Raw genomic sequence first — 27864 nt, 5'->3', positions numbered from 1 at the left:
ATAAGGATAACTTTTATAAGTGACAAGCTTCCATGGAATGTCAATGTTATGTGCTTCATATTTGATACAATGTTACATGCAATAAAATCAACAAAAAGAACAGATTATAATTTTTACTTGTAAAAAACTAATAACAATAACTATTCTTTGGCCCATCGTTTGGATGAGTACACTACATATTACTTTAAATGTTCAAACTAATATGAATTTTCACTTACATAAATTAAGACATACAGTTGCATTATGGACAACTGGAATCTTTCAGAGACAGGCTGAATTTGGTCTTCATGCAGAGGCTTATTAAGTACTTTATCAAATACATGCAATAAATATGAACTTTGTAGTGTTGTATATTGTTGTAATCAAGATAAGATCCAAGTTATAATAATATAAATTACTTTAAACTATAAAAGCTTAAATGTTATATTTGCAATAAGTTTTATAACATTTAAAAGTAAGTAATACCTGCAAAAATTAATTAATTTCTACTGTTCATTTAGAATCACATCTTACCTTAAAAAATGAAATGATAATTTTGTAATTTGGTGTATTAGCAAGTTTTAGCTATGTTTCACAAGCTGGTTGAAACTTTAAATATTACTAAATTTTTATTTTTGACCGAAATAGAATTATTATTCAGTTAAAATCAAAGTACGTCTTAAGCTGTTAGTGAATGCAAATACAAATTTTAAAACCTACTTTTTTTCGTAAGATGTTGTAAATCGCTTAATTGACCACAAATTGAAAGAGTGATACCTATGAACTAACAGTTTATATTACAGCTAATAAGTGAAAATTTCAGTTTCAATATCCAACCTCAAAGAATAATGCACTCTTCAAATGAATACTTTGTGATGGTTGCCACTTATATGGCTAATGCTATGTTAACACAACACTAACACTCTATCCCAGTGAAGCTGATTACTGATCACCCTCAATTTATCTTGAAAGTTAAAGCTTCTTACCTTAGAAAATAGAGTATTTAGACAATGAACTTTTTGCCTTTCTTGAACGAAGGCATAATACTGTGTGACTCCTTTCAGTGTCAACTCCTCCATCAAGTTCACCTCCTCTGGACTTTTGAGGTGCTTCTCCATAAACTGTTTAACAGTTAGAGGGAATGTGGCAGAATATAATAGAATCTGCCGGTTCTCAGGTAAACGAGATATGACATGATCCAACATGCCCTTGAAGTCTTGGGACAACAGCTTGTCCGCCTGGAAATAACAACTGGTGATGTATCTTTACAACAACACAATCAATCCAAGCTTAATATAAAATTTAATACACAAATATTTGACATATTATATGAATTTAAGATGCTGTCAACACCACATTTATCGCTTTTAAAGTGAGAAAATTGTGGTGTTGCAAAAGCTACTGCTATGTATGTGTGTAATTTTTTTTTATAATTTTGTTAAAATCTAAATTAACTTGTTTTATAGAATGTTAAAGAGGAGTAAGCCATTTAAATATAATAAAAAGTAACATTTATCAAAAATTTGAAAAACAATACAGATTTCTTGATTTCTCTATATAATTAATTTACTCATGATAGTTTACTTCCTGTTGTACTTGATGAGGTTTCAATTGTAATAACTTAACTCTGCAACTGGCTTTAAGCGATTATCAACACATTAACTACATTTTTAAATGGTACTAAGCTGTTTTTGACGCATTAACTATGTTGTAATATGATTTCTCACACCATGTCTATTTTTACTTGATCTGAACTAAAACATACGTAAATTTAAAGATAAATGATCCAAGGTTTCATATTATACCGTAAAACATTCTATCAATCCATTAAGTTTGTCATTAGAACATTTTCAACTTGGATGTTCCCATTTCTGATTGCAATTGGTTCATGTGATTGCCGAACACGCAATAATTACTGTATGTTTGTCAAAATTCCCTGTCGAGAGTTTACGTTCTACATGAATGTATGCGTCGTTATTGGAAAGGGTGTAAACTTGGCTTTCAGGAACATCAAGAGCCTACTATCTAGTTAGAAAATGTTATGTTTTGGAAAATCTCAAAATTTGTAATGCGTCATCAAGAACTTCATTAAATTTTATTATTTTTTTTTACTCTATCTTGTTTAGGAGTAGTGAAAATCATATCAAAACAAATAAGAACTTTTCTAAGCAACAGTATCATCACTGAAGAAGATGAAATATTATTTTATTTCTATTTTGTTGCACAATCACCGATTCATCTATAGATAAGAACTACACATCGTGTGGTTGCCATAGATATCTTGATTGTTATTATACCATTTGTCAATATGTGTATTGTTTGCTATTTATTTTCATTTTTAGATGTTTAATTGTTTAGTGTGTATAAATAAATGTTTGTGTAGTGTTTTATAAATAAGTGAAGTGAAAGATGTGGAAGTTTGTGTAAGGTTTTACCTGCAGATTGGCCTATGTTTATAAAAGTGTAGTATTTTTTAGTAAATAATTTATCATACATTTCAAAATTATTGTTAATTTGAACAGTGGTGGCATTACAAATTTACTGGAGTACTGAATCAGAAGACAATGTTAGTTTGGTAGATTTGGATGAAATTTTATTTGACTTAAGATGAACCATTGCCTAGTGAATTAATTGTTCCTGATTCTACTGACTTTGCGTATAAATAATTTTTTGATGGAAACTAGTTACCTAAAAAAAGGTTAGGCCTTTATTTCACAGTTTTTACTTTTGTAAAAATTTAAAAAAAATTTCTGCCATAGAAAACATTTTATATATAACAGTTACATTTTAGTAAAAAAAATTAGTTCATCCAATAGAATCCAAATTGTCATAATTATACACAAAATAGTGCAATAAGATAATTTTTTTGATGTAGTTTTTGTAGATGTCATTAACAAGTACCAACAAATTTCTTTTACTGAAATATTTTGATAATTTTGTGAGTTAAATATATAACAAAACTTGCATATTTTGCATTTATTCAAATAAATTTCACATAGGCTGTAAGAATGCTATACGTTGGGAAAAAAATTATTCTTCACCATTTTTTTATTTTAATACATTTACAATGATTTAATAATAAATTCTTTGTAGTAAACAACAATTATTATTACTAGAAACACTGTATCCAGGAAAATAGATGAGTCTTTATTAAAATTAGAAACCCTTACAAAATCGAAAAAAGTACATGCCATTTTGGGAAAAAGTTGTGGCTAGTTCAAGGATTATAAATCTCATGATATAAGTAATTATTATTCCCCCACGTAAAAAATCAGATATCTTAACCTTTAAAGCTCTAAATAACTATTATAGTATTAATAGAGAGAGAAGAGTTTCAGAATGCTCCCTATACTCCACTTATACCAAGGTGAAGGTTTAATACTAATTCTAATAGACTATAATGACTATTATCAATTTAATGAATGTAAGGTGACATTTACATACCTCATCTAGAACTAGCACTTTACAGTGATCCATGTTTGCAACATTCTTGTCCATCAAGTCCAGTATTCGGCCCGGGGTTGCTATGATTACATGAACTGAAACAGATACGCAATTTTAATTACAATACATGCAAGTATATTGAAATAATTTGAACACAAACTAATAAAAAGATTTTGGCACAACAAAAACTGTTTTAGAATTGCTAAAGTAGTTTGTTTTTTCTGTGGATAATAACATACATTTGACATCGAATTAAACTAACAAGTACAACAAATGTATGGAAATTCTACTTTTTGTGAAATTTTAACTGTAGAAAAACAGGAAATTTATAATTTTTTTCGTATAGCCTGGCGTTTAGAATTACAAGTGTTTTAAACACCAGTAGTTCTTATCGTAAGTGATGCTTGGATGACCGGTTTTAGCCTGTCAGTCAACCATTATCAAATCTAAGACCAACCATACTGGATACACATTCTAAACAAGAGCCTCTAAAGCACCTGATTAAATAAAAATTGCTCAACATAAATCTACCCTTCTGAAGTTGGGAAACACCTGTGAATGGCCACCAAAGTCTGCGGATTACCAAACTGATAAAAATGGGGAAAATTCAGGAGTTTTCCAGAAGACTCAAATGTATTTTATTACCATAAAAAATTAATACAAATTACATTGTGTCTGTAAAATTACACAAACATACATAAAAACTTCAATAGTAGCAGAAACAGAAATAAAATAATGTACCTGTTGTTGTTGTTGTTGGCTTACTTCCTGCAGAGATTATAAACTGGGGAAGGAAATAACAATCCACCCATTAGACTATTGTGCAGGGAAGACATTTCAAGAATTCTAAAATCAAGAACCTTAATCGTGTAAAAAAGGAAAAGGTCCATCTTCCAGTGAGGACCTCTCCACCCAAATCTTACTACACCTCAGCAAGGCCTCTGACAATGTATCTCATGAAAATTCTACTAAATAAACTAGATTTCTATGTAGTCAATAAAGATCAGTTAAAGTTTTGTTCAGGCATACTTGTAAGATACATATGGTCAGTGTTCATCTTTTTAGGACATTCTTGCTAGGGTCTGACAGGGCTCTGTTCTTTTTATTTTAAACACTAACGATCTTTCCAGTAATATAAATTGCAAAGGAAACAAGATTTTTCAACATTTGCCATCGTTAAGTGGTTTTTTATCGCTGTCAAATGATGGCAAATGTCCGGAAAAATACTGTTTCCTTCACAATCCTTCAATCATCAAAAACAAACTTCAAACAAAGAATAAATTACAACACCGTACTGTATGAGGTTGATACCTCTTTGTTAGTAAATTATAATTGTTAGAATAATGTTACAAGTAATATTAAGAGGGAAGTTAATATAGCTCATTGCTAGTTTGAATATTACTTTTTACAAATTAATGAAAACAAAACTATGCATATAATTTTATCTGTAAGGATATTAAAATGTTAATGGAATTTGAAAAGCAGCAAAACTCTTGGGTGTTGGTCTAGACAATAAAAACTTGTCTGAAAGGAACACAAACAACACAATTTCAAAGGTATCAAGGGTTTGTGTTTTGCTGAGAAAGTGTAAAAAGGGTGTGTCAGTGGTGATATAATGAGGATAGAATATGTTATGCTTTTTTCATGTTCATTTATTATATGGACATATATTATGGGGAACTAGTACTAGTTGAACAAAGATGTAACTACAGAGACAAAGATTAAGTATTGCCTATCATAAGATCAGAAAAGTATGCTAAAAGCATAAATGCTTGCAAATCAAATTATTTAATTAACTAGATGTGAAAAACAGACATACAAATTACCACTAATACCTTTTATTCTGTAATTGATATTTTAAGGGTTAATGTTATTTGTGCATTGTGGTGTGTCATTGTGTTGGGTATTGTAAAGTGTTGTTTAAATTTAATGTATTGCGTTATGATTATATATGCATCATGTTTTAAGCCTTTTGATATGGGTTTTGTAGTATGTTTTTATGATAATATATTGACGTTGTCAATTCTGTATATGGAAAATTACAATAAAGAATTGATTGATTGATTAAAGATGCCTTACCTTACTTCTTTTATTTTGGTAGTAGAAATATTCTGAATTTATTTATGGATGAGCAAGACATTAAATAACTCACCATTACATAATGACCAGCATTCATATGTAGCAAGTAAATAACACACCTGCACGAACTGCATTGGGTAATTTAACACCTTCATTTCTGATTTTTACTGAGTGATGTATTTAACTATTCTCATAAGACGGTGTTGAACTATTCTAGCAATAATAATAATGTAATTAACACTTTCACTGCTTGCCTATACTGAGCAATGACAAATCTACATAAGACAAGAAGTTCTCAAGAGTGTCTGCTGCAGTAAAAATTTATACTAGTTTTGGGTGTTTCCTGTTTTGTGGGCAAGATACAGTAGCACTAAGTAGTAAAAAACACAGTACTATCAATGAGGGCAGAGACTAGGCAATAGTACATACAGTCCTGCTATTCTATTGCAACTTTTAATTTAGCTGGCATTTTCATAATAATTTTCATATTTATTCAATGTAAGTCGTGTACCTGTAAATGTCTTGATGCAGTCTAAGGTGCATAGATTGGATTACAATTCAATTGTCACAGCATCCTGTATTTGCAAACTGGTTACAAATAGAAAAGACAAAGTCAATTGTTATTGATAATAGAGATGCATATTAGTAGACCATTTGCACTAGTTGTATACGCTGACAAAAGGTGAATTCTGTGGACTTTAATGCTGACATTAAGAGTTAATGGTAATATGTGAACTTCAGGGAATTTAAATTGCCAGTCCAAAAGTATAATGTGTTTCATTACGCTTTCTCCCATTATTTAATTTTTGTATTCACCATTGTTACAGGTCTGAACGTGCTGGACTAATGTAAGTATACTCATACAGTGTGTCCATACTTAAAACTTTTTACACTAACCTTTCTGGTAAATCCTCATGATGTCATCTCGCAGATTTGTGCCACCCGTAGTGACCATGATTCGCACATTCATGTGTTTTGCCAGTTCGATACAGATCTGACTTGTCTGAAGGGCCAATTCTCTCGTTGGGACAATAACAAGTGCTGAAAAACAGATAAAACGATAAATAAACAAAATAAAAATAATTTGTTCAGTACATATAACATTCTACATAAGTATAAAATACTTTATTGGCCACAATAGGTTTTTCTTTGAAATAATGAAAACCATGATTGCAAACTTAAATAAAAATAATATATCTCAGGCACTCAGTATTGTAAAGTATTACAAATTGTATCAGTAAACTATATAAAATCAGTTACCCCTATGTATGTATGTATAACGTGGAGTCCAACATTAGATGTGGTATTGGTATTTGGGGCGCAGCTGCTACATCCCATTTAAACATCATAAAAAATTTGCAAAATAGGTGTTTGATAAAATTATTTGGAAACAATGAATGGTTAAAACTTTAATGAATCCCAAACAGTTATATATATATTATGGAAATATTATGGATAATTTTAATAAAAATGATCACAAAATAAAAAGGATAAAGATTTTTAACACACTACTCACCACAAAATAGTCTATACCGAGAATGGCCACAAAGTTTGGTGAGAGGTTGCCCGAGTTTTATATTCCATACTATTTTAACTTACTTCCAGATGAAATTGAAAACTTGAGAAACTTCAGGGTTTTTAGAGAGGCAGTGCAGAGACAAATAAAGTGAATGAGTGGGTAAATTTTAGTTACTTCAGCGGTCAACCAGATTTTGTTAAAAACTAGGATGTATACAATGTTACATATTTATTATTGTTGTTGTTGAATGTTTAGAAATTTGTTGCTTATATATAACTATTTATAGAATGCTATTTGTTGATGGGTGATATTTTATATATTTTATTTATTGTTATCTAGTTATATAATTTACTATCTATTTATACTCTAAATAATGTATGTATTATGCCCATAATGTTATATAAAATGACAATATTTAAAAATCTGGAGTTATAGAAGCACCACAGCCACAAAAAGAGCAACATAACATTTTTCTGTAAAAGCATGAACTAAACTGAGCAAAAGAAATAATTGATGAAACTGTAATGGAATTTTGTATCTTCCTTCTATTAAGTTTCATTACAGACCTCACCCATAAGTCATGTTGACTTGATTATGAATCATTCTGAGGATCAAGGCTATAATACCCTTGACTATGAACTCAGAAGGATTCATAATCAAAGGTATTGCCTATAACAAGTAGTAGATGGGGACAGAGTGGCTGACTTCTCGCCAACATAGCTTCCTTTTGATATGTGGAAAACAAGTACCGATCGTCATAATGACATGCAATTTTCTCAGTAAGTAAAATAAAGTCTGTTTTTCTAATAATGAAGTTTTTGTAGGCTCTCAGTAACAAAAACTATTAACAAAAGAGTGGCCTTCGGCTAATATCAAAGTATCGAAAAAAATGTCCTGTCTAATAGCTAGCTTAATTCAAGTGAAAATCCTTACCACTCACTCAAAATATACTTCTCACTTTAATTTATTACTCAAGTTACTATTGTGCCAATAATAACACATGAATTTTTCCAACAAACTCTACTGTTTATATCCAGTCATTGAAAAATCATAATTTTTAATATAATTTACCTTTTTGTCAGAAAAGTACAGTATAAACTAGCATATACCGTCACACTTTTTTTATTTACATTATTATTTTTTCAACACTCCTTCCTTTTATGATTTATACATAAATAAATACTAAATATACTTTATAATAGTTTAACATAGCAAAGAGATATAACCTCGAAAAATAAACAATACTTAAGTGACACTGATTTATTTGAGGTCACTTTCAAACACTGCAATAAAATTATATTGTTAACATGAAAATTCTTATTTTGATCTTCTAAAAAAAATCAATTTTAATACTTTTCCATGGCCACTTCTCAATAGCAAAGTTAAATTGCTATACAAACCTTATTTAAACAGAATTAGAACAAATGTACTGGCTCACAAAAATACTTTTAGTTAAACCTTTTTGTATATTTTTGTTAATATGTTTTTGTATATTTAACAAACTAATTATACCTTGATGTTTCTTATTAACTTGTGCAGATAAAAAAATGTTTTTCAAAACATTATGACTACACAAAAATAATGCTTGAAATTAGAGATTTTAGTAAAATTATAAAACAAATTTCATTTATCTCCAGGAAAATATATTACAGATTACTTAATTAAATTTTTTAAGAGGGAAAAAATAGGTGTATGTAAAAATGTACATTTAAAACAGATCTTGTCAGTGTGACAAAATGTAACAAATAAAGTTCTAAAGTGCTAAAAAATTATGACCTAGGGGGTTAAGACCGTGCAAAGACCTAAGGTTAATTAACATAGAAAACTATTTAATATGTTATGTAGTCGCTAAACTGGTTTAATAAGATTTTGTATGATAAATCACATATATCTTTCAGCCTTATAGGTGTTAAAAGGTGAATTCTGCACTGGGTTTTCAATGAGCCATACTTTGTTGTGGTGTTGCAACTTCCTGACCTGCAGTACAGTGTGACCTTGGCAACACCCAGTCTATGGTATTTACAACAGATCCTCCCCCCCCCAGCCGGCCAACTACAGATTTGTAACATATCTAAACTAATATTAGCTTTTCTAACAAATAATGAAAAACACAAGTACACCAACGTACCTTGTATGTAATCTTTATCTGGATCCACTTGTTCTAACACTGGTATTGAATAAGCACCGGTTTTGCCAGTGCCGTTTTTTGCTCTGGCCAGAATATCTTTGCCTGCCATTGCCAAGGGAATGGTAACCTCTTGAATAGGTGATGGCTTCTCCCATCCCTTTTCAAAAATTCCCATGAGCAGGCTTCGTTTTACACAGAACTCTTCAAACTCATTTCCTTTAGTGTCCGTAACGTCCTACATAAAACAGTATATTATCAGTAAACAAATATAACTAATTAAAATTTTAAGTTAAAAAAGCTAAGTATAGTGACAGATACAAACACCTGCACAATCACACCAAAACACACTTAATTTACATCCAGTCAAAATTCAATTTATTATAAGTAAACATGTCAAAATTTCCAAGGTTAAAAATCAGCATACACAACACTTTACAGATTAATATTTATTCTTATATTACGGGTGTATAAGATAGGGAGAGGTGCACATGGGACTCCAAGAACCTACAAAATTGTTAGGACAAATATTAACATATTTAACCCGAGACCTGTAACAATGCTACATATACTGGCCATTTTTAGTGATCACTTCAAAAACCATGAGAATATTTTCTAAACATATTTTCATAAAAGAATATTAAATGAAATGAAAAATGTCTTTATTTACAGAGGCGAAGTTAGGACTTAAAAGTCCTCTCTACCACTTAACCTCATATTATGTATCAAATTAAAGAAGAGAACATTTACTTTTAGAAAATATACCGGTTTATGAACAATTTTTTATCTGAAAAATTAATGAAGTCAAACAAATCATATAAAAAAGAAAAGTTAAAAAACTGTGACATGGAATAAGCATCTAATTTTTTTCCAATTTATAATCATGTTAAATAAAAAAATATATATGCATCAGTCAATTACATGCCACTAAGCAGGTATGCAGTAGTTAAACATATTTTTATTATAGTTACATAATTAATGATGATTTATACATGGACGTAGGCTATTAATCTAAACCAAACTAGAAAACAGTTTGAAACAAACTTGGTTTTATATTGAATTCCTAAACAAATTGAATTAAATATGGCCTATATTCTGGCTCCTTATTCATTGTGTTTAATATGCAATCAGTAGTTTGTTGCTCTAACTTAATTCCATTTGGGCTATTGTCATCTGTACAGTCTACTTCAAATGTTTAGTTTAAAATTGCTGGAAAATATACCACTAGAAAACTCATGTTTTGCTAGATTTTCTAGTAGCATTACATATTACAGTGATAACCCAAAACAGATTGTAGAGCAATGCAACTGATGTTGGTGTAAGCCTTTTTTACAAAGTAACATTTCAATGTAAAACAATAGAACTTAAAAACATTCTTTAGTCCTATTTAAAGAATTGGAAAACAAAGTTGTATATGAAAATTCAGGTAAACAAGAAATTTTAAGAAAACAAAGAAAATTTTCATTAGGAAATCAAACTCCCAATAAAGATTGTAAAAATGAAATTATTATGGCCCTTTAAGAAATTAAAACATTTTTTATGTCGGGTTTATTTTATATTTATTTTTGAAACATAATTACAATGTCGATAAATTTTGTTATTCATAGTTTGAATTTTATAGTCTATAATGTTTTAAATCATGATATATAGGTAAAAACTTTGTTAGAAAGAATTTAGAATACTGACCATAAAATTTCATAGTAATAAATATTGTTTTGTGATAATTAACATGTTCACTATCAGAGCTTACTAAAGTGAATATGCTGCACACTTTTCCAATGTTACAAAATTACAGAAGGAAAAAGGTTGTACCAGTTACGTGGTAGTTATACTAATTATATCAGGTTACTTACACTTGTCTTGATCCTCTTATCTTGAGGAATGTTCATCTTTGCTTTATACAGCATCTCATCCATTTTGGATTGATCTCTGAAACACAATTAAAATAATTTTTATCTTCTGCTAATACCTATGAATAAATAACAATATCTTTAACGCTACGCAAAATATACTAATTATTCATCTTTAACAAAATTACAAAGGTGTAACTCAATAAAACAATTTGAAGACGGTTTTTGTTTATTTTTTTACATAATTTTAGTCAAAATCCCACTGATTCTTAATTTGAATTTCACTCTCTTTCTTCAAACTTAAGTGCAGATTTTTTATTTATAAAAACTGTACTCAAATCGCATTAGAGGAAATATATTATGTAGCACCTGTGAGTATATAAGATTTTGTGTAAACCATTTACCAGTTTATTCTCCTAAATAAACTTAAACATTATGGGATATGAGGTATAGGTAAAGATTGATTAGATTCATACCTTATGGGAAGGAAACAGAGAGTAGTACCCATGAATGGCTTAGGCATTACCTTTCACTCTACCTGGGAAGTCAATGATCGTGGTTTACCTCAAGAACCAGTTTTAGGACCTGTGATATTTTAAATTTATTTCAATGATCCTCCACAGGCCTTTATAGGTTCCACATAGATTCTCCATGCCAATAATACTTCTTTAACTATACCAAACAAAACTATGCAGAAACTCAATAATTCTTTAAAAACCATTCTCAAAGAAGACAAAATTTTGCTTTTATGCAACAGGTTGGATTTGAACTGAGATAAAGCCAATTTATTAAATTTTCTCTAAAAAAACCAAAATTATGTTCCTGTAGTGTCATCGACACAGTTCCTGGTGGTGGACAGTACTTTAAAGTAGAGCGATCATGAGGAGGTGGTGGTTTTAAAAGTTCAAGATATGTTTGCTATGCTTTTCTATCATATTTATATAATAAAAAAATGAGCAACCTTTGGACTTAAATGACTGTCAACTATGCTTAACATAATAAGCTCAACATTGTTACGAAAATGACAAAATAATCTTGAATACGTGTATATAATGCAAACATACACCACAACTATCTATCCATATAACAGTAACAAAGCATAGTTTCATTAGTAACTCGTAATTCATTAACCTCATAATTGAAATAAAGACTGTTGTGTTTTCTATTATGTCATTTGGCTACCACAACTACACAATTTTGTATAGTTGATAATGACTGCTATATTTAAGCTTTAAATTAAAAATACAATTTATTAAATTATCAAAGGACATGTTTACAAGTTAATAATAAAATCATGTGCTACATTCAATTTAAACTATTTATATTCTAGCTAAGCTAGATTAACCTATAATAGCCCAGATTTTTTAATGAGGGTATCAGATTAGGGTGTAAAGTCTGTGACCATATGGCTACACTAGGCTGTTACAGGATAAACATTAATGGATTACACACGGTACAGTATTTCTTGAGTCTATTTGTAAGTTATCTATGGTTTTTTTTTTTAATTTGAATATTCAATATTTGGAAACATAATGAGTTGCTACTTAAACATCTTTAATTTTTTAAGCATATAAAGTAACAGTTGAGATCAAAACTTTGCACAAATTTAAAATCCCACCAGTTAAGAAACTTTTATTCTAATCTGTAATTTTTTAAGTAGTAAATACAATCAAGTTTAGTTATAATCAATTAAGAATTAGATATTGTATTTTGTTCAGCTCTGAGATGTAATCTATGTTAGTAAAATCATTATATCGCTATCACCATCTTAAAATGCTCTTATAAGAAAGTGAGGTAAACTGACATGGGTGCGATTTCTCTCTCGCATTAATATTATTAATTGCAAAATTTGTGAGCTTAGTTTGTGACAAATTTATTCTGAAGTAGGAGTAATCCTCTACAGACATTTTAAAATTTATATTGCGAGTAAATGAAGAGGTGATTCTGCCTCTAATTTTATGGTTCCTAATCAGGTGGATACTCACTCCCCATATTAAAACAAACGTGGACAACTCTAAACACTAGAATTAGTAACAGCTATTTACAAAGTTTTTGTATGTTTATGGAAACAAATGAATCATCATATCAAACTAAGATTTTGCTTACAATAGACTTGGACAGCTAATGCCTAACAACTTGTAAACTAATTTTCAGAAAGAGCTTTTGGCTTATAATGTATAAAAGTATCTCTTCTATTTGACATGTTAATTGAACTTAGATAACTGATGGATGGCATAATTATTGTTATATATGCACAAACTTTACTCTATGAACATTAAATTAATGTACTGTGACAGTTTGTTACTTTTTGTACTAAAATAGTAATGAAATATCAATACTTGTACACTCTTTACTGCAAACAGCAGATTATCTATATCAGGTACCTCCGCATTAACAACAGAAACAAGCAAGAACATGTTACTATCCAGTATTCCACTGGACTAACTGAATAGGTTTTGACTAAATGAAAAAAATGCTAGTTGGGTTAATTTCAATATTCAAACACATTGTAGCATGATAATTATTAATTGAACAATTGGTGACATGGGTATACTGAGATATAAACTACTCTACTGTACTAGTTTTATAAAGCCAAATATGAGATATCCTCATTACATCAGGCTTACTCGTATATGATATCAACTCATAACTTATCTATTGAATCATCATGACTACAAAAATAGGCCACACACCCTGTGTTCTCAAATTTCAATTGACTTTAAACCGTGTGTAGTAAAGCATTAATGAATGTGCCCATATGTATGACAATTTTTATACAAATGATGTTTTTATATATTGTTTTGATATATTATATATATATATATATTACCCTTTCATGTTTTTGGGTAAAATGTTGATATTGGTAAATATTTATTTAGTTTATTTTTCAGCTACATTCACGTTTGGAAACATAATTAATTTCTTTTCAGTAATGAAACAGAACTGACTACAGACAAAACATTATGTTAAGAGTTGATCAGATCATCCCTTACTTGTTATACCCTGCATTATTGTTGACCCGATCATTCTTCACTTGTTATGCCCTGCATTATTGATCCGATCATTCCTCACTTGTTACACCCTGCATTATTGTTGATCCGATCATTCCTCACTTGTTATACCCTGCATTATTGTTGATCCGATCATTCCTCACTTGTTATACCCTGCATTATTGTTGATCCGATCATTCCTCACTTGTTACACCCTGCACTATTGTTGATCCGATCATTCCTCACTTGTTACACCCTGCATTATTGTTGATCCAATCATTCTTCACTTGTTATGCCCTGCATTATTGATCCGATCATTCCTCACTTGTTACACTCTGCATTATTGTTGATCCGATCAATCCTCACTTGTTATAGCTGCATTATTGTAGCTTATTCTTATTATATAGCAAAGGGGTTGGCATCACAGAGTTATGTATTCTCATTATCCCTACATTCTCACTTCTGGTTCTCCTAGTATAAGACCATAATTAGAAATTCTTGACTCTAATTGTACCTTAGCCTACAGAAAACTGACTGTACAAACAGCCTGAGTCAGCTGAGTAATCTGGACAGAAAATGCAACTTTATGCTAAGTGCAAGGAGTGCTTTTTGCATGTCAAAAACGTCAACTTGTTACATGATTGTTGGTTTCCTTAGCCTGCAGGCTCGTAAAGAACACCACTAACTCGTATAGAGTCAAATGTCATGTACACCTTTATATACCAACCCTGGAATTCTAAATTGACTCAGCATTCAATTTCAAAATTTGTACATCTTAATGTCAACTTTGTTCACCATGTGAAATTTATAAAGTATAAGATTTAAATGAATACACTTTCTAGAATATTCATAAACTATTATAATCATTAACCTTCTGTAATTATAATCATAATTGACTAAACAAATCTTTAATTGCTGTTTAATATAAATCTTGCTGTTTAATAAATAAATAAATATACATAATTTGGTTGGAAAATAAGAAAGAAAAAAATATTTTAACAAAACTTTACAAAATTGCAAATTAGTGCTGGGATTTTTGGTAGAGCCATTATAAAAAATTACTGGGATTTTTTTTCCCGGACATTTTGAAAAATGCCTGGGTTAATGATTTTCTCAAATTATAAATTTGTTTCCATTTGTAGTCTTGAAAGCATAGAGTAAGCTTAATAGTAATAAAACTTCTTATTTCAAATTTTTCTTTATCACTGTTGAGCACAGTTATCCAGATAAGAAAACCTAATATATACACAAACATATATATATATATATATAATATATATATATATATATATATATATATATATATATATTTAATATATATTTATGTCACATGAAATGTATAATAAATGTAAAAAATATGTATACATGCAATACATATTTAAAATGAGATTACTTAAATATTATTTTTTTAAATTCTGATTTGATTTCTTAAAAGAAAAAAAAAAATAGATATCACTAATCTGACCACTATGCAAAAAAGTATATTTAATAGTAAACAACCTCACCAATTTTCATCACTTTATTACAAAAAATAATTGAAACCAAACTTTTTTAGGTGACATCAACATTTTTTTTAATGAGGCTACCTTGCATGCTTAATTTTTTGAAAAAAAAAAAAAAAAAAAAAAAAAAAAAAAAAAACTCACAACACTTGAAAAAAGTCTCTACACTACAAATGTATCATAACAATCATAGTAACACGGCCAAAGAACAACGCAACAACCACTTGGCAACAAACTGCAGTGAGTGGCCGATCACAGTTGATTAGCATAGAGAAACGAAGTAAGCTACTACGCCTTATTGATTATTCATTCCATACCTCCAGTAATATACTATATATAGCACAAAACATAATTGTATTAGAAAACAAATTTCTTTGTGACCATTTTGGTATAACATAAGAGACAACTTAATTATGTTTTATATTACATAAAAAATCTTTAGTGAACGTCTGTATATACAGACGCCGGGATTTTATGGAGATATTTTTTATGTCCGTGTATACGAACGTTGGGATTGAAAGGGTTAAACATACAACAGTTTTGTTATATACAATGTTTACATAGAACATGACTACATTTAACAGGCTCTTTCAATTAATAACACTGGTTGTACCAATGCACATTTCTTATAGGAATTTTCACACTTTTGAGGCTAGTGGGGCGGAGCCCTGGGGCCAGAGAGAAAATTCCTCCCTTAGTGCACCTATAGGGCACAAGATAACCTATGCACCAAATTTCATGTCTCTACTATCTTTCATGGATTTGTTGGATGTTGAATCGGTCTGTCTGTCAGGACATTTTCATATATATATAATAAAAAGTATGTTGTGATATGAATTGATGTGTTTTATGCTATAATTTTATATATTAAAATTAACTATGATTTTTAAGTAGTACCATTTCCAGTTTATATACTATATATGTTATTTGAACAAAAATAAAAAAAACACATAAAACGAGAATAGTTTGGAACATTTTGTTTTCTTGAAATTATTAATTTATTAACAACACTATCGTTCCTAAGTATATCTCCACCACCTTTTTATTTTTGTAATAACTTTGATTTGCAAGGAAATTTGAAATATTGAAATTACGGATTTAGATTATAGATCACAGTATTTTTTAAATTTATTGCCAACAAAATTATATCAAATATACACATAGGTTTACAAAAAAAAAGGATTCTTACACATATAAAAAGCAAATTGACAAAAAACTGCCTACTAAATAGAGTAAAATCAACTGCCAGTTCTTGGGTTAACAAAAATAATTTAAAAGTGCCAATTTCATTCAAATCGTGCATTATATCCACGTATTAAAATTGATAAATTTGCAGCATATTGACGAGAATTGAAAATTTTTTCTTTAATCAATCCGTAGAAATGATATGATTTGGTTATACAGTTTAATCAGAATACATGACAAAAACTGCTACTTCAAAGTCATAAATGTTGACGTCAGTGACTTGGTGTGTATGCTAGTTTATCTTAACATATTACTAATAATGTAAAGAAAAATAACTTGAAATTTCCAGGTTTCACACTTTATAAATTTAGGAGCAAGATTGTTACATTATATTACTTAGAAATCTAAAGAAATAAAGACAGCAAATTAAATACATACATTTTGTTCTCCTTGCTTTCTTTTTTTCCTACATCCTTTTTCTCTAAATCATCCTTGGTTTTTTCAGAAAAATAAAGAGTAGATTGTGCGGGAACAGGAGCCACAACTTCCATCATTTCGGATACAGTCAGAACATAGGACAAGCAAGACTGAGACAGACCCCCGGGAGAGCAGAGCACGTTATGACCAGTATAGGACTGACATGTGGAAGACTGCATGGACATGCACAAAGCAGGTTCATATTCAAGCAAGCAGAGGCTATGTACAAGAGGAAGATGGTGATAAGGTTCTGATATTTTTATCTCTTCCACTGCTGCTACTGTTAGCCTACAAATAGGTTTTAACAGGAATTCATTCATCACATTCCTTCGTTCTTTAAATGACTGAAATTCTACAATTGAATCTCTATTTAATCGAAATAACAACAACACTACCATTCCTATTTATTGACAAGAAAAATATATTGAACTTTCATATGACAAATTTATTTTTATAGTAAAAAAAGGCTGAACTTCATATAAAATTCAAATTTTTAATATTAGTACAGAGGTTTACATATCAATGATCTAAACTCCATTTAGTAGATTTTTTCATATTTAAAAAGGTAACAAATAAGCCACTAAACAAGCACATTTTATAAGGAAAACTCAAACTTTTTAATGACATGTATCAGTATTGTTTGGACACTGGCTACATGATACATGCCATCTCATATTCATGTCATTGACAAATATGTTATTTGTAAAATATTTACATTGGTGTTTTGTATTTTGTTATTATTAAAATATTTATGAATTCAGATGAAATAATACCAAAACTCAGAATCTGAGCATAGCAAAGTTTGAGACCAATAAATAATCCCAAAAAAGCATATAAAGAAAAGGAGACATATATATATGGTATGTAAATTTCTTTAGTTATATTTTGTTTTTTAGGCTTACCGCAAAATTATTAAACTTTAAGACAACATTTAAAAAAACTTAACAAGTCCTGACAGTTCAATAAATTTGATTCATTAGCTCTTTCTCTTATACACTGCATAATGTAGTTTAGATACTAGAGAATAGTTTGTAGGAGTATATTATGCTGTACATTTCTAACATAGTGTTTTGTAGAAACCTAATTAATAGCATTTAGTTACATACAATTTGCATTACAAATTTACGATGTTTACACCAGTCACTAGAACACTGTTTTATATTGGTAATATAGTTATACACAAGTAAAGTTCTTACATTTGTAGTATTTATATATTCTGATAATACTAGTCTAGCTGATGCAAATTGTGTAACTCGAATGTAGAATAGATTTCACAGTATAAATAAAATAAATTAATTTACATTTACCTGCTTCAATTCAATAGATTCCTAATTGAGGTGGTCATGAACAGTTTAATAAATTAAATGTTAATAACATATTAGAAAATATCGAACTAAGCCAACTTTTGTATCAAACTATTTAGCTTAAGATATTATTTAGATTACATCAAATCCATAAAAACTTCATAATTTCCTATACTGAAAACATCACTAGAAAGATAATTTATACAATACATACTTACAAACATATGGGGATCAAGAAGATATTCATCATAATGGAAACAATATGTATTTGTAGAGATAAATTACCCAGTAATGACAGTAAGGATCCTCAAACAAAACATAAGCCCAAAGATCATACATAGTATACAAAATAATTTATCAACAAAGCATTAAAAAGATTAATGAAATACAATATTTAGTTAGACAGAGAGCTTTCACCGAAACGGAACAGCTGTAGCAACTCCAAGGTCACTTTCATAGCCAGCAGAATACTGTACCCACTCTAGTCTATTATGTTCAAATCCTGCCTGCGTATAAACCCAACATTGAAACTGATGATATTTATGCTGTATGAAAGAAGTTTGCTCTCAGAACCATTTACAAATATATTATTGTTAACAGTATATTTAGAGCTATTTGGAACCCTTGATGTTTTACTGGTATGATTGGTGAGGTTTAGGGAAGAATGGAAGCCTCACTTCAGAAATACAACTAGTTTAAATGTTTTTGAACCAATAAACGTTATTCTGTGTCATGTAAAAAAGTAATGTAGGTAGGTTTTATTTTTTAACTTTTATATTTTAGGTATTACAAATCACATTACAACCTTTATTCAATACGCCATTAGAAAAACACTTTTTTAACTTGGACCATTATTGAAAAAGTACAATTTCCAAATACAACATTTTAACCCTCGAGCTGGCAGTTGAAATTTCCTCAAGTGGCAGGCCATTTTGAGGTGTTTTGCAGTAGTATTGGTTTTTTTTTTTTTTTTTTTTTTTTTTTTTTTTTTTTTTTTTTTTTAATATATAATTTGATTATAAACCTATATGTATTATATATCACTGTTTTCACAAGAAAATTTACTTTGTATTCATGGAAATAAAAACCCAAAAATATAAGAAATTTATCACTTTTTTTTACTAAGTTTGTTTTCAAAAAATAAAAAAGGTATGTAAAAGTGGTGGGGGTGCACCTATAAAAGACATATTGTGTGAAAAAAAAAATATTTCCAAAATACCCAAAATGTTGAAAATTTTTTATAGTTTTAGAAAATGTATAGTTTACTACACTTTTTTTAATTAAAACAATTATGAAATACTCTAATCTGAAGATAGTACAATACGGCTAAATTCGTTGCTATGGATACGACTGTGTTACAAAAATTCATCAAAACCTTAATTATTACTCGAAAAATTCCTAAAATACATTAAAAGTAAGCCTATAAAAATAAATAAAGAAGCTTTATATCATGATCATCGCATATGAAAATGATCCGAAAGCTAACTAAAACTATCACAACACTGCACATAACCTAGAACACAAAATCTCAATAATATATTTTTTCACATATATTTCTTCATAACATGACAAAATAAACTGATAAAACACAATATACGAGAATTTATACGCATAAATAAACACACTTATTACATAAAAACACTTATTTCATGTAATAAACTTACGTTTTAGATGGACAAGAATAACGCGACCGGGTAACAATACAACAACAATGGCCGACTGTTTACAAACAACTCTCGTTTTCAATATGTCATACTTAAATCATGGCATACAAAACAAAACAAAATACATCGATCAAATCAGCAACTATTTCTGATTCCAGTGGTATATGAATCATTGCAGTTTAGTTCGTGTATTGATTATAACAGATGTCAAACGGGCACGTGTCAAATCGACTGATTTTCAGGCGACTGCCACTACAGAAACATTAATATCGACTGATAATCAGGCGACTGCCAGTTGTAGGGTTAAAATTAAGAAATTGGATTTTAAGATAAAAACAGATATTAAAAGTAATTCCTTTTCTAAATAAAACTGGCCGTGTGGTCCAGCCTAGAAATAATTACTTCACAACTTTTTGTTCAGATTTGTGCTGTAGGTGTCCACAGAAGTAACAGACATATCATGACATATCAATTTCCAGTTATTTTAAGCCTGTTTTTGGCTTACATTCATTTCATTTTCCTGTTATAAGCCTGTTTCTGACTACATACAAATTAATTTCCAGTTATTTATCACCAATTGTAAAGACTTGGAATAGTTTTTTTTAATTGAATAGTTTTAACTACTGAAATATATTATATTTTCAGGCACCAAAAAATACCATTTTATTGTTAAGTGAAAATAAACTGATCAGGTTTTAGTGTGTTCTTACAGTAAAAATATTTTAGATCATGATTAAAATTGACTGTAACATTAGTGAATTTTATGTAGTCCAGAAAATGTACACATAGTTCATAATGTAAAAGTATCTTTATTTGTAAATTGTATTATTTTAAACTGAATTATTCTGAATGAAATACTTTTCTTAACATACGATACAACAATTAATTTTTAGCAATCAATGTACGGTAAACTAAGATATTTTAATATTTATGAATACATTCACTATAGGAACAAAGATTCTTTTTATCCTAAAATTACTAAATATTGAAATTTACTAGGTTTCATCTAAATATTACTTGCCCTCTTCTACCCACATAAGGGATATGGCAAATAGGCCTCTCTACTATATCCTCAATAAGCTATGTATTTCTCCCACATTGTCAATTTTTGGACACTTTTCTTACAAAGCATACATCAGGGTTTCTATGGTAAGGCACCTGATTAATCATTAAAACAAAGTGCTTAATAGTTTTTTTCTGTAGTAAACTTCACTAAAATCCAGTAGTTTACTTTTGGTAAATGTTCAAATGAGACCACTTCATGATAATCTAAAAGAAGATTTGTAAAGTAACAAAACTGAAGTGGCAAGGAAAACAATAATATATTTTAATATTAATTCTTTTTTAAATTGGTTTTCACTACAATATAATGTTGCTTAAATTTGTCAAGATTAAATTTTTACTAATGTAGCCTCCAAAAGGGGTTATTAATAAACTTTCTCCATTAACATTTTTTTTACATATTATACAATGTATGTTTCATGCTTATCGTCATTGAAGTTAATCTCTAGTAAACTGTAAATAGATGAAAATAAGAATACAGTGTCAAAATTTAAGGAATAAACTTAATTATCAGGTTTTCATGGCATAGTCTTTATATATAATTGTATGATTATACTTTTAAGTTGCAAATTAGGGAACATGTGTCTGTAAAGAAAACAATATGTTTAAAATGTATTAAATTTTTGTTTCTAATTTAAATATACATATATCTATTCAATCTTGTGTAAAATAGTTGATCTAGAGAAGCAATTGAATATGTATTTTAGTATTTACAAACATTATATAAAACAAACCAAAACATTTATTAATTATAAATTAGTTTTAAATTACACAAAGTAGTTACGTAATTTTACACTGTACCTGTAACAATATGTTCTAAAATAATTCATTACACTAATTAATTTTAATTTTATGAGTAGATTAAATGAAACTGGACAAAGTACAACGCAAATCTAAAATAAAAATGAACAATCTCTTTTTACCACTAAGCAGAGTCCGTACATACAACAAGCAAACACGTTGGTATTGAAAAATATATACGTAGAAAATATCTACGTATTTATTTAAATTCATTTTAATTTTATGAGTAGATTTAATGTCAACTGCACAAAGTCCGATGCAAATCTAAAATAAAAATTAACAATCTCTTTTTACCACTAAGCAGCTGATGTCTGCACATAGAACAAGCAGACACGTTGGTATTTAAAAATATAAACGTAGAAAATATGAACTTAAAAAAATGTAATTTAAAAATCGTGCTGTTATTTTAATAAACTTTTATAGTTCATAGTTTTATATATCCAAAGAATTACAAAAATACCTATGTATCAGCAATTAGTAACTTAAGTACTAACGATCAGTAGTTTCTCAATACATGCAGAGACTCACAACGATGCACCAAAATAAATATTGAAAAAACTAATTATAACCAAAATATAATTTGTAAAACTTCAGTAATTTGTTACTTTGATTATGTAACTACAGAAAGTACACAAAAACGCATATATATATATATATATATATATATATATATATATATATAAAACTCTGTAGACCATTATAAAAAGAATGCATTGGTACTTAAGTAACAGACATGCGATTAATTCGTGACCTGTAGAAAGACACGGGTGCCAAATAGAACCTTCTCTATCGTTGCCCTCAGAAAAAGTGTAATTATAGTAATCAATTACCGGCTCTTAATAAAGTTTATGTTTGCCTTAAGATGACACCTGACAAAAAAATAAAATCATGCCATCACAACACAACTACACTGTAACTAAATACAAGGATGGCTGTGGTTTAAGTAATAAAGTTTTCATTAGATTGCGGTAATGGACTATGAAAAATCATGATGTAAGGCTCCTCATACATATATGTAACAAAAGGCTGGACGATTTAGTTTCAACAGTTTGAATTGTCAGACCAAATTGTCACGTTAGCAGGGAAATAGTTAAACCGAATAGTCGATTAGAGAACTGATCAGATTTACACCAGCTGTCGCCCAACCAATGCCACTCTGATGACGAAAACTGATGTTTGTGGGAAACTGGGCCTACTGACAATATGCTGACATTATTAGTTCAGTTGGGTATTAAATGTAACCATGATATCAAAACATAACCTCAATTTCTTTGTTTTAAAATTTGTAATATGAAAACCGATCGGATCGTGAGAAAAAATGGTTCAGGAACTTAACTAAAATGATCGGTCAAACGAATGTAATTCAATAGATCATTCCATTGCTATGTTTAATAGTTTGAACCTCGGCAAGCATTTCTTCAAGCTGTCGAGTATAAAATGTAGATTTTTTTCTGTTAACCAAATCTCTTGCCTCTTTTTATTGGTATTGCTTTATCAACTTTTCGGTAATGGTACGGAACATTATCAATAACAACAGTACCAGGAGAAACTTTGAAGATTAATTATTCTATAAACCATTTTTCATACATACCTCCATATATTTCTGCATGAAAATCGGCTGCTATTTTTTTTTTTCTAAAAAGTAAGTTGCACTATTTCAACAAAGCCAATTTGTCCTCCTGCATGCACAATGACACAGGGGTCCTCCTTGAATTGTGTCTTTCAAACCTGTCATAAGCCCAGTTAAGAATCCTTTGGGGGTTTTGATAGTTTGATCTTTCCATATTTTCGAAGTCGTTTGCCCAACATTTACCCATGTTTTGTCCATAAATACAATATTTTTTTTTGTTTCCTAAATTCCCTCATCGATCTTTTAAGAATGACGCCAATTTAAATATCTCTTTCTAACAATTAAAGACAGTCTGCTTCATTTTCAAAAGCAAAATCAATTTTCCTAGAGTAATCTCCACAATATGTGTGTATTGCTGGAGAAAAAAAATTACTTTCCTAATACAACCAATAACAAACCCATGGTATTTCAGTTTTATTTCTATTATATTTTAAAGATGTGGGGGATCCACCCCCCCCCCCCCCCAGTCACAGCGACTTGGACTTGGATGTGATTTTCTTGATGTTACAATATTCCTAATGGTTTCTTCTTTTCAACATTTATATACTGAGTGCACACTGGTTGAAGTTGCTTACTAGTTTTTTCACCCAAAACAGCAAAGCGTTTAAAAACATTCAACACTGTTTTACGCTTGCCACTTTTTATAGGTTTTCCTGCAGCTACAGTTAAGTAAGTAAGGTATCAAACCAATACTGAGAAAAAAATGTATAACAATATTCTATACTATGCAATTGTGTCATAAACACAATACACTAAAAAATATTACACTCAGCACTGTATGCAAGCTAAGGCCTATACAAAGCCCATCCACAAATGTCACACCCACCAAACTGATAAATACTTTTACAAGCCTGTATTATCTGCAACCATCTGTTACTGCTGTGTTCAAACTAAGGAATGCTAATAACAGACAGATAAGCTGTGCTGTCTCAGATAACAGATTCTTTCCTGTCCTTTCTATACCCTGTTCAGAACCATGCCATCTTGGGATGTATGTTTAAAAGTACTCAGAACCAGTTAAACTATATAATATAAATAAAAATACATCATATTTGTACCTGTATTTGCATGTTCAAAAGCTAGAAATTCTTTACTGCCACTGCAATAAGAATTGTCTATTTAACACATTGAATGCGGCTGGCACCGCACGGTGCCGCGCTTCGGGTGTCCTCGGGTGCGTTCGGCACCGGACGGTGTCACGCCACCTTCTAGATTTCACAACGTCAGTGCTGTTTCAGCTTCTGCGTGAGGAAGGTATATTTCGCGCCGCGTGTGTAGAGTACCCTTGTTTGTTGTTCCACGTGGTTCGGGTTGAGTTCATCGGCTAATCTGTGTGTTTGGTGTATTGTTATAGTTGTAAGGGGCTGTGAACTTCGTTGTGAACAATGGATGGTCCTAGTTCTAGCCAAATAAGACACTATTTGAGTGAGAGTGATGTGGAAAGTAGTTCTGACGATTCTGTGGCGTCTGCCGGCCCGGAGAGTGACATTGACCAAGCCCAGCTTGACGCGCCGCCTATTGTCAATGTTGGTGGCGCCTGTGGACATCGAGGATGAGGACACGGATGACCAGGAAGCTGATCAAGTGATTTCTGACCCAATATATGGTCACTTCGTACTGCAGGTATGCGGAGAAGAATTCCCTTCACAAAAGAAAACAAATTGCTTGTACCTGCCCCCGGAACAAACGATCCTATCGATTGGTTTTTTTTTACTACTTGATGATACCTTGTTGGAAAAAATTGTGTCTGCCACTAACAAAAATGCCTGGGAAATATTATTTTCCCCTAACCTCAAAATAAAATCAAGAATAAATAATTGGCAGGAACTGACAGTGGCTGAACTGAAAAAATTTTTCGGGCTAATCTTTCACATGGGAACTGTAAAAATCAATCGTCTATAACGATTACTGGAAAACTGATCGTATGTATGTTTAATTTTGGATTCGTGAGATCCCAAATGAGCAGAGACAGATTTCTCCTGATCCTAAGATGTTTAAATTTTTATGAAAGTGACGAAGAGACTGTACCTGATGATCGCCTCTACAAAGTCAGGCTTTTGATTGACTATTTCAATCAAAAGATGAAAACCATCTACTACCAAGTCGAGAGTTGTCGATTGATGAAGGAATGGTGCTATGGAGAGGACGTCTGCACTTTCGACAATACATTCAAGGAAAGCGCCATAAATATGGTATCAAGATTTACTCGTTATGTGTGAACCGGGATGGACTTTGTGTAAGTTTCACTGTGTATTCTGGGAAGGGAGGTGAACTTGGAGGAAAAGGTCATGCTAGCAAAGTAGTCAAGTATTTGATGAGGGGAATGCTTGGGGTGGGCCATTCATTGTATATGGATAATTATTTATATCAGTTACCCCCTTGCAACCGGAGTTACTGAGTGAGAGAAAACCTACTGCACCGGCACAATGCGCTCAGGACCGAAAGCATGTTCCGCTAGATCTCAAGACAGCTCGTCTTGCCAGAGGAGAAAAGGCCAGAAACGGTACGCCAATGGTGTTTTTGATAGCAAAATGGTGCGACAAGCGTCAGGTGTTGTACCTATCACACAGAGTTTGAGAATGATTGGGCAATCTCAATGAATAGGTATAACCAACCTCGCCAAAAGCCTCTGCCCATAATACAGTACAACGCCCATATGAAGGGTGTGGACCGAAATGATCAGCTTATGAGCTATTATGCCTTCGAACACAAATCAATTCGCTGGTACAAAAAAGATCTTCGTCCATTTCCTTCAGACGTTGTTGGTGAACTCCTTCAAACTTTATTTACAAACCAACCCAAGGAAAAGATCGCTGTACCCACTTTAGATTGTCCATCATCAACATGCTTTTGCCTGCAGCAAACGCAATCACACCTCCACTCGGCCTAGACAACAAACAACTGTCAGACACGTATTGTCAAAAATGGACACACCTTGACAACACAGGAGAAAGGATGAAGAGAAAACGATGCAGAGAATGCTCAAAGACAAAGAAAAGAACCATGACCCTTTTCTTTTGTGCCCAGTGCCCTGGCGAACCTGGCCTATGTGCACTGAGATGCTTCGACAAGTATCATGAGTAGGAAAAGAAAATGAGGCAGGAAAAAGTGGAAATATTGTAAATATTGTATATAATTGTGTGTATGACGGTTACAAATGAATGAATACTGTAAACAATTTGAACAGTGAAAAGTGTTGTGCGTGGAAAGTGACGGACGCGACTGACACCGTCGGGTGTCCAATGGCATCTGACCTGCCGAGTGCGGCCGGCACCTTCCGGTGCCGCTACTATATTGTTGCTGTATATATGTATATATGGACATATACACATTCATTGATGGTGCATATGAAGTCTCCACATAATAATGGTAAGTAAAACCTAAAAAAAATATTTTCAGCATGGGCTTGTATTTTACGTATTTTCTGGCAGCAGTGAATGTGTTAAATACTATAACAGAATCAAACTATTTTTAAGTTTCAGTATTTAAACTATTTTTAAGTTTCAGTATTTAAACATCAATTCAGTGAGGATTAATTTACATATTGCTTTATAATAAATTATATATTTCTTTCACATCTATATTTTTTTTTATTTATGATATTGATATAACTGACAAATATTGTAGATAAATAAAACACATGCACATGAGCTAAGGTATAACAGTATGGTTCAGTAAAATTTATTTAAGCACCTTCGCCCAGGTCACGAGGACAGTTGACGTAAACTACATGACACTAGGCATGATTTTGTGTCAAGATCATAATGAGTATCTCCTATTAGACCTGTACTACGCTGTGAACATGGAACTGATTATGGTGTTAACTGGTGATAGGTGGTGGTCGCGAATACAATTGTCGATCACACTTACCAGGGTTCCCACTCAATCTTAAACATCAAGTTCATGGCTCTTTCACGGTACAAAAATAGTGGTTTCACGGTCAATAGTTTTTATAAACATTACAAACAAACAAAAATAGAAAAGGATTTGTGTTTTTGACACGGAGTGGTCGATTTCAGTATCTAGCACCAAACATGCCACAAGTGCGTGCAGTGGCCTAGGTCTTGACACTTAATGGCGTTGCTGGTTATCGCGTCTCAAATCAGCTTGAATACAGGGTCTGTATAATAAGTAACCGGACTGAGCCTGCCCCGCTCCGTCAAAGCGTCTGCTAACCGGTATCTGGTGCTGTAGTGGTGGTGGGGGGTCTAGTGAAAGAGAACCGGGCTGCAGCAGTTGCCTCCAAGCGCTTG

The 27864-nt window shown here is 30.8% G+C and overlaps 1 protein-coding gene across 2 annotated transcripts in view; it reads right to left on the bottom strand.

The window, feature by feature from the left end:
• The window catches only part of LOC124356926 (ATP-dependent RNA helicase me31b), a 47996-nt gene that overhangs the window by 7233 nt on the left and 12899 nt on the right, over positions 1 to 27864 (bottom strand). The window contains exons 1-6 of one of the 2 annotated variants that reach the window (XM_046808231.1): positions 17112 to 17304; positions 11000 to 11075; positions 9150 to 9384; positions 6400 to 6543; positions 3424 to 3518; positions 966 to 1217 (exon numbers count right to left, since the gene is read on the bottom strand). In XM_046808231.1, the coding sequence (XP_046664187.1) occupies positions 966 to 1217; positions 3424 to 3518; positions 6400 to 6543; positions 9150 to 9384; positions 11000 to 11075; positions 17112 to 17227 (918 nt within the window). In that variant the 5' untranslated portion in view covers positions 17228 to 17304. Of the gene's footprint in view, positions 1 to 965; positions 1218 to 3423; positions 3519 to 6399; positions 6544 to 9149; positions 9385 to 10999; positions 11076 to 17111; positions 17305 to 27864 lie in introns of those variants that run through there. The other variant, XM_046808232.1, reaches the window with a different exon arrangement.

The sequence above is a fragment of the Homalodisca vitripennis genome, chromosome 3, assembly GCF_021130785.1.
Source record: "Homalodisca vitripennis isolate AUS2020 chromosome 3, UT_GWSS_2.1, whole genome shotgun sequence".
NCBI classification, from domain to species: Eukaryota; Metazoa; Arthropoda; class Insecta; order Hemiptera; family Cicadellidae; genus Homalodisca; species Homalodisca vitripennis.
This window is presented reverse-complemented; position numbering and strand designations above follow the sequence as displayed.